This window comes from Zingiber officinale, chromosome 2B (genome assembly GCF_018446385.1).
Source record: "Zingiber officinale cultivar Zhangliang chromosome 2B, Zo_v1.1, whole genome shotgun sequence".
Classification (NCBI taxonomy): domain Eukaryota; kingdom Viridiplantae; phylum Streptophyta; class Magnoliopsida; order Zingiberales; family Zingiberaceae; genus Zingiber; species Zingiber officinale.
In genome coordinates this window covers 78,548,122-78,564,172 of record NC_055989.1, presented here as the reverse complement: position 1 = coordinate 78,564,172, position 16,051 = coordinate 78,548,122, and the positions used below count along the sequence as shown (strand labels likewise).

Sequence of the window (16,051 nt, the reverse complement as noted above, 5' to 3'; positions counted from 1 at the left end):
TAAATTAAATTAAAATTAAACTGAATTAAAATTAAATCAAATTAACTTAAAATTAAATTAAATCAAATTAAAATTAAATAAAATTGAGTTAAAATTAAATAAAATTAACTTAAAATTAAATTAAATTAAATTAAATTAAAATTAAATAAAATTGAATTAAAATTAAATAAAATTGAATTAAAATTAAATCAAATTAACTTAAAATTAAATCAAATTAACTTAAAATTAAATTAAATTAAATTAAACTCAAATTCAAGTTAAAATTAAAACAAACTTAATCCTCGATTTAGTTAATAAGTGACTCCTACCTTTTTTAGGAAACCAAGTGGATATTGGAGTTGTTCTAAACACATGACTGGAGATTACACCAAGTTCACTCAACTAACATACAAAAGCTTAGGAACAAAAACAACGACAAACTCAAGGTAATTGGGATAGGTGATATCGAACTCAAAACTGACTTTTTGTTAAAAAAAGTGTTATTGGTTGATAACTTCAAATATAATCTACTTAGCATCAGTCAACTGTGTGATTCTAGATATAAGGTTAGGTTCTTATCTTCTGAATTCTTAATCAAGCACTTAGATAACTCTAATATAAACCTAAAAGGATTCAGGAAGGACAACATCTATGTAATCAACCTAACTATCTCTTCATTTAAGTATTACTTGACACAAAAAGAAGAAACATGGTTATAGCATAGAAGAATGCCCCACACAAACTTTAGAAACTTAACAAAATTAAATGGTTTAGTTAGAGACTTACCAAAATTACTCAACTTAGATTCAACAATTTGTAATGCTTGTTAACAAGGAAAGTAAACCAAATCAACCCACAAATCAACTAATCAAAATCAAACCAATTCAATACTAGAATTATTGCACTTGGACCTATTTGACTCCCGTGAAATTAAATCCATAAATGGGAGTCTCTATTGCCTAGTAATAATAGATGATTACTCAAGATTTACCTAGGTAAAATTCTTTAAAAAATAAAGATAAAATGTTTAATGTATTCAGTAAATTCTACAAACAAACTAAAAATGAAAAAAATCAAAAGAATCAGAAGTGATAATGGAGGTGAGTTTCAGAATCACAACTTTAATCTATTTTGCCTTGAAAATGGTTATCATCATGAATTTTCATGTCCTAAAACACCCCAACAAAATGGAGTAGTAGAAAGAAAGAATCGAACCCTACTTGAAGCCTCCAGGACAATGCTAAATGAGTATAAACTTCCAAAATAGTTTTGGGCAGAAGTTGTTAGCATTGCTTGCTATGTACAAAATAGAAACACAATAAATAAAACTTATAATAAGGCCTCATTTGAACTCTATTATAATAGACAACCTAATATTAAATATTTTAAAGTATTCAGATGTCCAATTTATATATTAAATACAAGAGAACACTCATGATAATTTACCTCAAAAGTAGAAAATAGAATTTTTGTGGGTTACTCATTAAGCAGTAGGGGGTACAGAGTATATAACAAGAATACACTAAGAATCGAAGAAACCATAAATGTAAAATTTGATGAATCCAATCTAAATCTAGAACAAACTCATATTCAACCAATTGACTTTGTTTTAGGTAACACTAATCTAGGGGGAGCAAGTGACGAAGAAGAACATCAACCTCAAGAACAACAAACTAGAACCATAAGGGTTAACCTAAACCATCCACTTGATCAAGTAATTGGTGGCCCAGACCTAAGAGTCAAAACTAGATCAGCTCTTAGAAACTTAAGTCAAATAGCTTTAATCTTTAACATTAAACCCAAAATAATAGAAGAATCATTAAGTAATCCAGATTGGATTTTAGCCATGCAAGAGAAACTAGCCCAATTTGAAAGAAATGAAGTATGAGATTTAGTTCCATTACTAGAAAATAAAAGGATATTCGAAACAAAATGGGTCTTTAGAAACAAACTAAACGAAAAAGGGAAAGTTGTTAGAAACAAGGCCAGATTAATAGCAAAAGGATTCAGCCAAGTTGAGGGACTTGACTACGATGAAACCTATGTATCAGTTGCTAGACTCAAATCAATTAGAATGTTACTGAGTTATGCAACTCATATGGGATTCAAATTTTATCAAATGGATGCTAAGTCAGCCTTTCTAAATGGATTGATTAAGGAAGAGGTGTTTGTAGGTCAACTCCCTAGGTTTGAAAACTTAGAATACCCCAATCATGTGTTTAAATTAAAAAAATGCCTTGTATGGCTTAAAACAGACCCCTAGAGCTTGGTATGAAAGGCTAACCACGTACTTAATCTCAAAAACCTTCAAACAAGGTCAAATAAACTCAACCCTTTTTGTAAAATCAATTAATCAAAATCAATTTATAGCTCAAGTCTATGTGGACGATATAATATTTAGATCAACTAACTTAAAACTATTATAAGAATTCATAACACTAATGGAACAGGAGTTTGAAATGAGTCTAGTAGGACAACTAATATTCTTCCTAGGTCTACAAATCAAACAAACAAATGAAAGTAACTATGTTTATCAACAAAAGTATACACTTGAATTACTTAAGAAATTTGGAATGGAAAACTCAAAAAATATTAAAACTCCAATGGCTACCAATACAACCCTAGATAGTGACCCAAGTGGAAAACCTATAAACCTCAAATATTATAGAAGTGTCATAGGAAGTCTACTGTACCTAACTGCAAATCGACCAGATATCTTATTTGCAGTTAATATGTGTACCAGGTACCAGACTTGTGCCAAGGAATCACACTTGGCTAGTGTTAAAAGAATTTTTAGATACTTAAAAGGTACGTCTAACGTAGGAATGTGGTACCCTTGAATAGGCAATTTTAAACTCTTAGATACTCTGACTCTGATTATGTTGGCTATAAACTCGATCGAAAAATTACAAGTAGTGGTTGTCAACTACTTTGATCATCAATTGTCAGCTGGTTAGTAGAAAGCAGCATTATGTTGCTTTATCTACTACTGAGGCAGAGTATATTGCAATAGGAGAATGCGTTGCACAACTATTATGGATGATGCACACCTTAAAAGACTACAATCTAAATTTTAAACACATAAAAGTGTTAATTGATAATATTTGTTCAATCAACTTTACAAAAAATTTAGTGCATTATTCAAGAACTAAACACATTGAAATAAAACACCACTTTATAAGAGATCATGTCGCTAAAAGAGATATTGAACTCAATTATATTGAATCTAAGTCCAACTTAGCTAACATCTTCACCAAGCCAATCTCTTAAAGTGAATTTAGCAACTTACGATGACAACTAGGAATGTACTTCATAGATTAGGTGTTCTGCTTTCCAAACATTTTCCAACCAATTTGTAAATTCTAGGAAAAATATTTTATTTTCTTAAAATTCCCATTTCCTTAGACTTTCAAAATTGATTTTAGCCTTAGTCTAGATCATATCCATAGAAAGCATGTTCCTATAGATCTAGGACTTGAGCATCTCATAAACACACTAGGACTCCCTTGATTGTGTATTCCAAAACTTAGAACGGCATGAGATGTGTAGGCCCTTTACCTAGACTTAAGATACTTATATTTGTGCATCAACAGAAGTCTGGGCGAGAAATACCAAATTACAATGATCAAGTTAAGTAATTCATCTTAGTTAAATACTAACTGGATGCATATACTTAACTTGACTAACCAAATGAACACCGTTATATTCTGATTAGTTAGTAACTACTAGTTCCATATGGAATGACACTTTCTAGGTGTTTAGATTAGTTTTAATATAAGATTCAGGAGGAGGATATTTAAAATGATTTTTAAAATAATTTTAAATACAAAGTGTCATTGAAAACTACTTTATATATACTTTGAAACATATTTTTGAAAACACACTCAAACTTTTCAAAAATATTTTTAAAAAATTACGTTTCAGATCATGTTGACTACATTTTGCAAGTAGGTTGAGAAATATAATACAATTTATATTAAAATATCTTGAAGAGATTATGTAAATGTTTTCAAATTCTTGTTTAAGATACTTTAAAATTCCTTATTAAAAAAATCTTCAAAACTCATTTCAATTTTTTTGAATACTAAAGTACTTTTCAAAACCGCTATTATGCTATTTTTGACAATTACCTTAAAAGTTTCTGCAAAATAATTTAAACTTTAAACTTTATAGTTAGTTTTATAAAAGTTATCTTTCAAAATGCAGTATACAAATTCTAAACTTTCCTTCCACAAAATTCTGATATTTTTTATAAAATACAAGTATTTTGATGAAAGTTTTTTAAGGTTTATAAAACTCTTTCAACTCCTTTCCCCAATAATCTTGAAAATTTCTTTTGTTGAAAAATTTTATTATTCTCACTGATTACTTATCACATATTTTTCTGTTATCTACTCATGTTTTTTTTATGAATGTCAAAGGGGGAGAGTTAGAGGTAAGTTAAAAAACAAACGAAAATCAGAATAACTTAACTCCAAAAATAATAAAGAGAACGAAACTAACTATCTCATTTTTTGTGTATTGCTTCTCTTAGAATAATTTTGTGTATTTATCATATATTTTTCCTAATTTAACCCAAGTTGTCATTACACCAAAAAGGAGGAGATTGTTAATGCAGTTTGCACTAACAGTCTAACTCAGGTTTTGATTAATGACAAGTATGTTAAGTTAGGTGTTTTGTGATCTAATTGCTTTACCGACTATACAGGAATTGACGAGTCCAAAGGACCAGACACTAGGCTAAAATCCAGCTAGTCCGCGGGACTGAATAGCTAGTGTGAAGTCCAGATAGGTCAATGAGCCGACCAGATATCTAGCAAGAAGTCTGGTTGATCCGCGGGACCGGACAACCGACAGAAGTCTAGTTGGGTCTACAGACCAAACAATTGGCATGAAAACCTGGTGGGTCAGAAGACTAGTCAACTGACTACAAGTTGGCAAGTAAAGGTAAGTCAATGGAGGAGAGTGACTTTGTGAGGATGCATCCCGGTTGAGGGACAGTAGGTGTCGGCCCAGATTAGGTCCATTTTGGATCCCTAATCTAAGAGTTTGACTAGTTCCTGGTCCTAGAAGGACATGAGCTAATTACTACTTCTTATTTTCACTGTACTAACTTTGTTTTGTGGGTTAGATGTTTTAGGTTTGAACTAACATAACTTGTAGGGTAAAATGAGCAAAAAGCCTTCAGATGAACAGTACCTGAAGGCGCCTTTAACTATTAGAAGACGCATTTGCACTGTTCATGGAAGACGCCTTCAATGGCTTGAAGAGGATAAAAATTGACAGATTCAGCGATAAGCTTCAGCAAACTTCGGGATCAAATTTAACCCATTAGAGGTGCCTTCAACGCCTATGGAAGGTGCCCTCCATGCCCTATATAAGGCAGACTCGACCAAGCTTCTAACAACAACTGATATACAAGCTACTATGCGTCCATTTGATGTTCTAACTGCTCCGACTTCCTGCTATGACTCTGCTGCAAAACTGCTACGCCCGATGACTGCTCCGAGGACTTTCGATCACGACTGGCAGACTGACACCGACATAAGAATGCTCTCACATTGATCCCTATGTGTTGGTAATAATTTTTTTTTATACTTAATTACTGAAAAAGGGAAGTGTAGCGTGTTACACTTCGTCTACATTCTTTGTACTCGATTCCTTCTTCCGGAGGTATTGGAAAAGGTATTTTAGTGGATTACTCATCGATAAGTCCGTGGGACCTGGATCTTGGAGTAAGAGTCGCCGAAGATTCCGAACTAAATAAAACCGACCATATTTTCTTGTGTTCTTTTTCTTCTTAATTTTCCGTTGGGCACTTGTCTTTTAAATTTTAAAAAGAAATAAGTTTTCAAAATCATGTGATTCACCTCCTCCTCCTCACGTGCAATTCGATCCAACAAGATCACACTAGCTAATCTAACTAATTTTATAAAAGAGTTCTTTAGAAATGGGTGGATCTTGCAATTCTTGTTCCTCCTTTCTCGGACGTATGATTTATTGTCAGGTAAAAACTAGTTTGGTACCTTTTATCTAAGAAAACCCAAGGTCAAAAATTTTAACCTCTCACTGCTTCCTTTGTTCTGTTGGCAGCTGACGATGTCCTCAACTTAAAACATATTTAATTTGTCAGCTATGAAATATTCAACCTTCTCTAAATATGTTCATTGTAACGACATGACCTTACATAAACCATTGGGACATAAACCAGTGAAATTTAAACTATTTGAATTTTGTTACCGTGTCTTTGAATTCAAGCCTGTAAAATAAAAAACATGTTCAAATAACACTGCAGGGATTTCAGATTTAGCTTTAAATCCCTCGCCTCGCTCATATCGCTTACTATGCCACTTGTTGCTGCTCCGGCCCATGCATCATCACCTCGCTTTGTAATACACTGCTTCTTAATTATATTCTAGAAGGAAAATCTTCACTTATTCATACAATACAGTGATCCGAAAATGGTCATGAACTTCAGGCGCCGCCGCCGCCGCCGTGATCAGAGAGACGCTCAACATGCTCCGAAGCTTTCTTAGCTCTGCGGTAATCTAGGTAATCCTGATACATGTAAGAAGCAAAACCCCAAATGGCAAGCAGCATCGCCACAACCTTGATCCCGTCCATCTTCTCACGAAAGAAGATCACAGCAAACACCGGCACAACTGGCAGCGCGAGGGTGCTGATCACGTTGGAGAAGAGAGAAGACACCACGAAGATTAGCCCCACGATGCCGACCGACGCCAACTGCCACGAGAGGGCAGTCCAAACCAGAGTCATCACGTAGGACACCTTCCCCTTCTCGAACCCCTCCATCTCGCCCTTCAAGCCCTTCCACTCCCCGCTCGCGAACAAGCCCACGACCGCGACGCAGTTCGCCACGAGAGAGGTGTAGATCTGCATCTCCAACACGACTGTGAAAGTCTCCTTTCGGATCACCTTCTGAAACGAGAGCTGCATCAGGGAGAGGATGAGCGAGTACGTAGCTGACGCTCCTAATGTCAGCATGAACCCGAGCACGTACTTCCCCTTCGGAACGCCTCCGGAGGTTTCGGCGGCTTCATTGAAGCCGAGTATGGCAGCGGAGAGTGTCAAGAGGACGACAGAGTTCAGTATGCAAGAAGTGAACTTCTGGGAATTCAGATAGTAGGAAAAGACGGCATTGAATGCCAGTTGAGTGGCACAAATCAGAGAGTAAGTCGAGACCGGAACATATAAAAGACCGTAGGAATACATCAAGTTATCGACGCCGATGATGATGCCCAGACCGAGGTATATTAAGGCAATCTTCAGGCGAAGAGCAGGAGGTGTGGCTGCTGCAGCTGGCGAAGGAGGTTGTCGGTTTGAGGGGAAAAGGAGAAGAGGGATGAAGAGAATAGGGAAGCCTGCGCTTTGGACGAGTGTGGCCATCCATTTGCTGTTGCCTCCTTGGTTGTAGTAGAATCTTCCGAGAAGGGTCGCGACCGTTTGGCCGGTGAGGAGGAAGAAGATATTGAGGAACACCAAGAGCCACCGTTGCCATCTTTTTTTGATCGTTGATGTTGTTGTAGTAGTTCGTGACACTGACAGTGCTTGATCTACTGGAAGAATCAAATAATTCATCAAGATAGCTTCGATTCAAATTAGGAATATGGACACTTTAATGCTTCATGATGATGATTGTTCTACTTTTCTCAGTTGTGGCTAATAATTTGCAAAAAAAAAGGCATCATCCTTTTTTTTTCCTCTAAATCATCAAATAGGCATCATCCTTTTTAATCAAAAAGATGTCCCCATTATTCAACCTTGTACATTAACACTTATGCCCTTCTCATTATTGTCTCTCATCTAAATTTTCTCAATAATTATAACTGCTATAATATATAGCTCCTACAATATAAATATTTTAACATGTTAAGTATGTTTCATAGAAATTGTAGCTGCTGTAATATAGGAAGCCGTTACAAAACTTTAACTGCTACAGTGGGTCTAACCTATTCAAATTGAGACGGGAAATTTAAGCGAGAAAAGTAAGAAGGTAAATATACACACTGATGGTGATAAGGACGCCCTTTTCTATTAAAAAGATAAAGTAGGATGTTCTTTTGGTTAAAAAGAAAAGTGGAACGATTCTGAAAAAAAAAAACTCGATTCAGGTTGGAAAGAAATGAGGGCTTTTGACAATTAGCATCAAAATTGGCTAACCCTAAGAACATGGAAGGATAAGATCCATGTAGCCAACAATAAATAATTGGGATTTACACAGCTTTATTGATGATAATAACAAGGAATTCACAACCTTTCTGTGCCCTATCTTTTGCTAAATTTGATCATTATTGCACAGTAGTTTGTTCAAAGAATGAAGCTTTCACTCATAGTTAGCCCTCCTCTATGACTCGATGACTATGAGACAGGGTATGACACTAATCAATCATCTCTTTTTTTTTATCTTCTAGTTTAGCACAGTGAATCTACCAAACAACATCCTCCGGCTCCTAATCGAACTCTACAAAGTACATCTTTAAAAGTCAGATCGGAAATTTGTCCCACCTACCCACCCCAAAAAAAAAGGAAAAAAAAACTAGAAAAATCTTGTCACATTGAAAAAATCGAAAGAGGTAGCTTTTCCCTGGAGCAAAAGAAGAACAAATTTTATTGGCGATTAAAGGAAAGGGAAAAAGAAACAACAACTCCACAATCTCAGCAAACAAAAATAGTGTCGTTCGGAAGAAAAATACAAAGCACATCGCAGAGCATGTTGCGAAACATTCAAAAAGGTCAGGAAGGAATCAAAACGACGAAAGGGGAAAAGAAAGAGAAAAGTGGGGAAGGAATACCAGCCATGTAAAGCTGCTAAGCTCGCCGTCGATCGGTAATTTGGGATTCCTTCTCCCTGTTTGTCGTCGTCGTCTTCTTCTTCTTGGTGTTCTTTTTCTGTGGCTAAGAGTGATCTGGATTGGTTTGAACGGGGACTTGCGTTATATAGAGAAGAGCGGAGCGTTGTATTGCAGCCGCCTTCGCCGGATGAAAAATAGTAATTTTATTTTGCTAATTTGACTCCCATAATTTAACATTTTGTTGACTTCGACAGTGCATTGGGAGTGAGTGATGATAAAACAATATTAAAATGATTAAAAAAAATTAAGTATTTAATTTTGATATTTTATCCATTTTGAAAATCAGACAAAATATTTTATCATTCCACGTTTTTTTATTTTTTAATAAATTTAGAATCTATCAACTTTAATTAAGATTCCCATTTGCCTTACTTAGTCTTAGTTGTGAAATAATAAACTACTAAAAAAGATATTATATCAACTACTAAAAAGATACTTTAAATTTGATATTATATCAAAGAAGTATTTTTAAAAAGAGTTATGATACGTTCAAGAAAAAATTTTAATGAAATGTTCAAAGATAAGCATATAAATTTATGGTCCACTATTTATTTTTTATGGGTCTCATCATTTTATGTGTTTATTATTGAGCATTTTATTGAAATTCTTTTATGGAACATATTATTTTTTTAAAAAAAAATCTTTAAAAAGAGACTCCTATTCTTATTGTATGCTATCTATTTATAATAAAAAAAAATTAAATCAAAATTTGAACTCAAAATAGTAAAAGACATAATATGAAATTCAAAATTTTCAATACAAATTTTTTTACAAAACCATAACCGATCAGTACAAAATCTAACTTTTGATGTTCTAAAATTTTACAAAATCTATAAAATTAGAATTTATACATTTTTGAAGAAATATTAGATAAATATAAAGTTTTTAGTTAAATTAAAAAAATATATATTTTGTATGCGGCATTCATATTTATTGTACGATGAGGAAAAATAAGCACACGTTAAGGTAATAAAAGCAGCCACATCTTTTGATAATTTTAAACGAAAACGAAGTACTAACCTTAGTTTTGTTCCACTGAACAATCCAATTTTAAAATTAAATAAAATGCATAATCGATCTCTACAACCAAAAATAATCTGACCTTGTTGAGAGGAAAAGGGCCCTCATCTCAAGAACCATGGCTGGCTTCTTCAGTTGGCTAATATGCAGTAGGTACAACACAAAACTGAGAAGGATGAGATTAACAGGCACAACCTCCAGATTGTGACTGCGACTGATACGAGTGTGCATTTGTTCCCTTCAGGTTAACGTCGACCATGTCGTCCTGCTTTTCCGATGAGAGGTTTTCCATCCCTGGCAAGGCAGCAGCAATCTTACGAAAGAGAGCCTGAAGAGATTGAGGAAGCAGTTAGTTCTTAACCACAAAATCTGTGTAAAATCTGAAATCCGGTGTTATATTTTTCTCTTTTAGATCAATAAATAGTAAATAGATGGTTTTGATGGAAGAATGATCTATTAACTTATTAGGCCACTGCAATATGCATGCCCAGGTAAATTACATTGGTATAAATTGTATGCATTAGCTAATTCCCCTTAGGAGCCCTTGTGTGATTAAATTAGGATGTGACTATATACGCACTTTGTCGGGGCCTCAGTATACTAGACATGTAAAGAGGAAACCATTTATCAAGTACACATCATATGTTTAAGGTTCTTCATGACAACGTAATTGGTGCGGCTCGAGATGTTTACAGTCCATGTATTTGTCTGTTTCAGATGTGGTCGAGCATATAAATGCATTGGTAATTTGTAGTGGATAAACATGGAGTGAGTTTGAAGCATGATAGCTACCTTAATATTGAAGCCAGCTTTTGCACTTGTTTCAATGAACATGACACCGAGCTCTTGTGCTTTACCTTCTCCTTCTTCTATTGAGACTTGCCTGTTAAATAAAAAGAAAAAGAATAATGCTAGCTCAGCCTCAAGCAAAAACTTGGGAAAAGAAGTTGGCATGCGATGATCACAAAGCAGCTAAGTGAAAGATCTTTTCCTGTAAAGAGTAGTGATCTCTACAAAGGGTTTGAGTACTCATGATGGATTTCTTTTTTATCCCTAAAAACTCAATCAATACTTGTATCATTGGATCAAAATTGTAAACTGCAACTGAATTTATACTGATTGATGATATGTTCTTGATGACTCACTATGACCAATTTTGTAATACTGAGTGTTGAGTTCTCGCAGAGCTCAATGTTGAAATCACTAGCCACTTGAAGAACAACACCCTTCTAATGTATAAACATAATGGACGCTCTCGTCCGTGGTCAATTTCACGGGATCGAGTCTAATATATAAACAAACTCAAAGTATTGAATATGGTGATAAGTGAAGATATAAATAAAACATCAAAATCCATACTGCTTATTCTTTGGTAATTGAGTTTCCTAAGCATTGCAGAGTTTCGAACTAAACTATATTAAATAAGAGTTTAGGGACATCAATCACCTCTTGTCGACCAAGTCAGTTTTGTTCCCAACAAGAACAATTATAACATCACTTCCCCTCTCTGTTCGAACCTCTTCAATCCACTTTGAAGTATTTAAGAAAGATTGACGATCTACATCAAATACAAAGTAGCTAATAAGTTTACTATATCCAATACAGGAAATAAAACTGAAAGTTTACTTAATTTTTTTTTCGGGAAAAAAAACATTGATTAAGTGCCTAACCAAGCAGAAGAAAGTCAAGCAAAAAAACAAAGGACTATTATTTCTGTCAAATACTACACAAGGTTTACCAAAGAAGCATACTTGCAACATCAAAAGCAATAACTGCAACTGATGAGTCACGAATATAACTTGGAATGAGACTCCTAAATCTCTCTTGTCCAGCAGTGTCCCTAAAAGTGATTGAATTCAGAAAAGCATTGAAACAGAACATTTTGGATATAAAAGCTAGTGCTACTCTTCAAATAAAAGAATACTTTGAGATATAAAAAATCATGAACTATTAATTCTGAACAAATTATGCAATTATAATAGATCCATGCAAGCACATTCAAGGAACTTTCCACTTAGAATCTTTCCTATTGAGAATTGCTTGACATTTCTCTCTGGCTGCTGGCTTGAGTGGACAACCATGCAGTTGAAATGAGCACGACACCTGTACAGAGCACGGACAACCTACAGAGTGCGAGGCGAGTCATGACCTAGAGCCCTATTCTATGTGTGACCAAGTGCAATGTAGCGCCCGAATTGCCATGAGCATGTATAAACATTCTTTGACCTAGATTTTAGGTACTATATTTTATTTTATTTTGCCTTTAAAGTTGGAACAGCGCATTAACACGTGCCACAAATGTTGGAGACCAGGGAACTTGTATATAGAGTTATATTCTCAAGGAAAGTTCTTGGAATCTAGGAGTGTTAAGTGATATTTTGTCTGTATTTTTTTCCATTGGAGTTGAAAGTGGAAAGTAGAGGTGTGAGCTTTATTGTAGATGGTATGAGCACAGCTTGTCAAAGTATCCAAGTATCTCTGTAATTTTGATCTAATATTATATACATTTAGAGTCTCTAAGAAATTGTAGACTTAGGTATGACTCATGTTATTCCTTTATTATGTCATATATTATTGTCGTCTTCTTGTGTTGGATGAGGTTATTTTCACAAACAAGGTCGATTTATAGGATATACCATGGGAAATGAAGATTTTGCATGTAGTTTCATGGTGTGGTGATATTCAAATTCTAGGTGAGTGCCATTCTGCAGAGGATGATTCGAGTTGATACATGAAGATATCTACCATCATGATTTATCAGTAATGTCATCACTAACAGGTGGTGTTAGAGCAGCTTCAATGCCAGCAAGAGGAAGCAAGCTGATTTGGCATCAACAATTCCAAATTCCAACCTCAAGTTTATATGACAAATAGGTTTATGTTAATGCTCACTGGTGTTCATATAATTTACCTAAACAACATGAAAACATATCAGGTAAGATAACGAATATCCATGCTTCTAATTATTAGACAAACATTACATGAACTCTCAGAACATTCGGCCATAAAAAGAATATATACCTACATGTACGATCTTGACCTGTAGGACTCACAGAGCAGTGATACCGTCATGAATCACAGCAACTGGATATTTGAATGGTGCCACCCATAATAGAATACTCTAAAAAAGTTTGACACTGACAGAGTTTGCAACTTTTTAATAAATAAATGGTCGTAGCAGCCATCAATGCTCTTCAATATCATAATAAATATGCTGATATGGTTGATAGACAGCTCATGGATTTGTATCAAAATCAACACCCACCAACATAAAATACTTAGGCATATTATATTCGGTCCTACACGTTAAGTATCATGACATCTGGGATTTTCCATATTATACATGTAGCAAGCCCTCAAGGACTTCAACATTATATTGACCGATCTTTCTAGTGAGTTCAGACATGCCCAGATATGATTCATCTCTGCTAAGAATTCCAGAGACTAAATTAAAATTGCCTTTTAATGCCAATGGCCAATCAATCTTAAATGCCAGAGTCAATTTTATTATTAACTCTCAATTGAACCAGGTACAATTTTGTTCCAATTGTGCCCAAATTAGAATTGAATCGATTCACCATATCAAGAAAGAGAATTAGGATTCAAAGCAAAAAAATTATCTAACATTAAGTGTCAACTATTCCCATACATGGAGATAACTTTCATAAAATTCAACTGTAAGTAGGGAAGGCAATAAACCTACCAAAGTTGTAGTCTGACTGTTCGATCTTCAAGGTACATAGTTTTTGAGAGAAAATCTATACCAATTGTAGCCTGTTCATCATGTTAACTTCAAGATGTTAGATCAATAATAAAAAGGGGGATACAGATACTACCTTGAATTGGATTTAGCAAAGTCTAGATGGTAAATAATTTCTTCTAGAGAAAACAAACTAATCAGTTTATAATCAATTAAGAGAATATCAGGAATTAGAAATGCCTTTGTTGGGTAATTGACTTCTTCAAATTGCAAAAACAAGTATCACCATTACATAATGCAATGTACTCCTAGCCTTTATGGTTGCAGATATGCTCTTGTGCCAAGGTAATGTGAGGGAGTATTTTGTGTGCGTGTGTTTGTGCCTGTGAAAAACAGATGACTAGGAAAAGTGGACTCCTATTGAATAAACCCTCTTTTCTGATGCATACCTTGCGATAATTCTCTCTGAACATATGTCACTGATATGTGAGCATAAAATTCAGTAGCAAATGCATATACTTAGTATTTTTCCCAACTATGTTTGTTGTTTTCAAAAGCGCTTGGTCAGTATCTCATTCAAGTGCACATTCAGTAGTGGCATGTTCTGTTATCAACAATTCAAAATTAAATTCAGTTCACTAACATATTATTAAAATATAGAGAATTAAATAGAGATTGATTGAACTGATTACAAGAAGTGGCATGGTCAAGTAACCAGCTTGAATCAGAGTTCTCTCTCATCACGTTTCTGCTAAAACCATCCTATCACCTCTATCGTCGCAATCCTTTAATCTGCATACCATTCTTAGATTCTCAAGAACATAAAATTCAAGAGTGACATCCTCCTTCCATAACCGTCTATATTGCGACAGATCTCTAAGAAGAAGACAACTATGCAATGGATCTATCTAGGTGCAGTACAATCAAAAACCTTAACCAAACGATCGCCGACAAAATTGCATAAATCAAGCATACGAAAGCGTGATCTGGCTCCCATAATCAAAAGTAGAATGGAATGGAACAGAAATCGACCTGGTAGGTGTTGTCGAACTTGTCGTACATGAATCGGGTGATGATGCTAGTCTTCCCCACTGACTGATCGCCCAGGAACACCAGTTTGTACTTGGCAAGCGCCGAGACCGGGGCCATGGAGATGCTTCAGAGAGATCGAACGAAGGATCTGGAGGAGATCGAGAGAGTTGGGGATCTGAGAGCGGCGAGAGGAAACAGAGATCTCGAATGAGATCGGGATTAATCGTCTATTTGGGCGATCGCTATTCCCGTTTTATACGCCGCTACACGCGAAATCAAATCGCAGGCCTTGCCCGGTCGAGTTGGTAAAATTTCATTTCAACCCCCGCAGTTTATCATTTTTATATAAGCATCTTGAGTTTTCAAATCTTCAAATACATCATATAATTTTTTTGTCATTTTATTTTTAGAAATAATATTTTTTAAATTTAACTAATTTAGATCTATTTAACGAATGTAGTACAAATTATAAGATATCCATCCTCGTAGAACGCAAACAATAAAAAGAGAGCATATAATCACTCTAAAATTTCTATACAAAATAAAAGAGGACTTATTTTTAAAATTATAAATGTCATTTTGGACTTCAAAAGATATAAATGGGAGTATAAAATAACTCCAAAGGCTCTAATGGCACAACAAAGAGTTTATTCATCTAACAATTTTGCTCAAAACCTCTATATAATCTTATATAACTCAAATAACAAAACATGAGTATAAAATGACTTCAATTGATTACTAGAGCATAATAGATATGTTATTTTAAAAAAAAATGGATGAATTTAGATCTATTTAGCCTTTCAAATAATAAAAAATGAGAGTGTTGAATATCTCTAAAAAGATAAATTTTAGTAGCTAAATGTTGTTATTGAACAATCTTTCACAATGAAAATTGTTTGTTAAAGATTACAGGAAGAGTTACGTTGCTAAATTGAAATATACTTAAAATTCAACTTTATATCTGTTGAAATAATCTGAGCTGATAATTTCATACTATCAAATAAGAAGAAAAAAAATATTTGGAAAGCTAGGTTGCTTGGAAGACTTGACCTAGCTGAGCTGGTTTGAGGCTTAGTTGAGCTATCCAAGTTTGTGCTGAGCCGAGGCCAAGCTGAGCTACCCAAGGCTAAGTCAACATAGAGCTCTCAAGTGAAGTCGAGTCACATGTTGGTGCAAGTTGTACCAGAATCAAACCTGAGTTTTGATGTTGTCAAAGGTTCAAGTTAAGTCTTGTTATGATCTAACAAGTTGACTGAGTGTGCAGGATGTTAACTCAATCGGGAAAGACCTAGTTGAAGGCTAGGCAGAAGAAATCTTAACAGATCGTGGAACGCAGGTGAAAGTCCAAGTGGGTCGAGGGGACCCGAAACTTGGCAGTGTGATCGAGAGGTATGGAGGACCGAACATCAAGAGAAAAGTCCTGGGGAGCCGATCAAGGCTGAGTGAA

General features: G+C 34.7%; 2 protein-coding genes across 3 annotated transcripts; both read right to left on the bottom strand.

The window, feature by feature from the left end:
- Positions 1-6,104: 6,104 nt before the first annotated feature.
- LOC122045967 (probable purine permease 11) lies at positions 6,105-9,028 on the bottom strand. 2 transcript variants are annotated; one of them, XM_042606420.1, is made up of 2 exons: positions 8,793-9,028; positions 6,105-7,556 (listed from the first exon to the last, which is right to left on the bottom strand). In XM_042606420.1, the coding sequence occupies exons 1-2, from the start codon at positions 8,797-8,799 to the stop codon at positions 6,454-6,456; spliced, it is 1,110 nt and encodes a 369-aa protein (XP_042462354.1). In that variant the 5' UTR covers positions 8,800-9,028; the 3' UTR covers positions 6,105-6,453. The 2 variants fall into 2 exon arrangements, with proteins under 2 accessions (XP_042462354.1, XP_042462355.1); XM_042606421.1 differs by having other exon boundaries at positions 6,105-7,553.
- Positions 9,029-9,819: 791 nt separating this feature from the next.
- LOC122045965 (ras-related protein RABH1b-like) lies at positions 9,820-14,848 on the bottom strand. Its single transcript, XM_042606418.1, has 6 exons — positions 14,605-14,848; positions 13,576-13,646; positions 11,624-11,712; positions 11,319-11,430; positions 10,665-10,755; positions 9,820-10,200 (listed from the first exon to the last, which is right to left on the bottom strand). The coding sequence occupies exons 1-6, from the start codon at positions 14,719-14,721 to the stop codon at positions 10,054-10,056; spliced, it is 627 nt and encodes a 208-aa protein (XP_042462352.1). The 5' UTR covers positions 14,722-14,848; the 3' UTR covers positions 9,820-10,053.
- Positions 14,849-16,051: the final 1,203 nt, after the last annotated feature.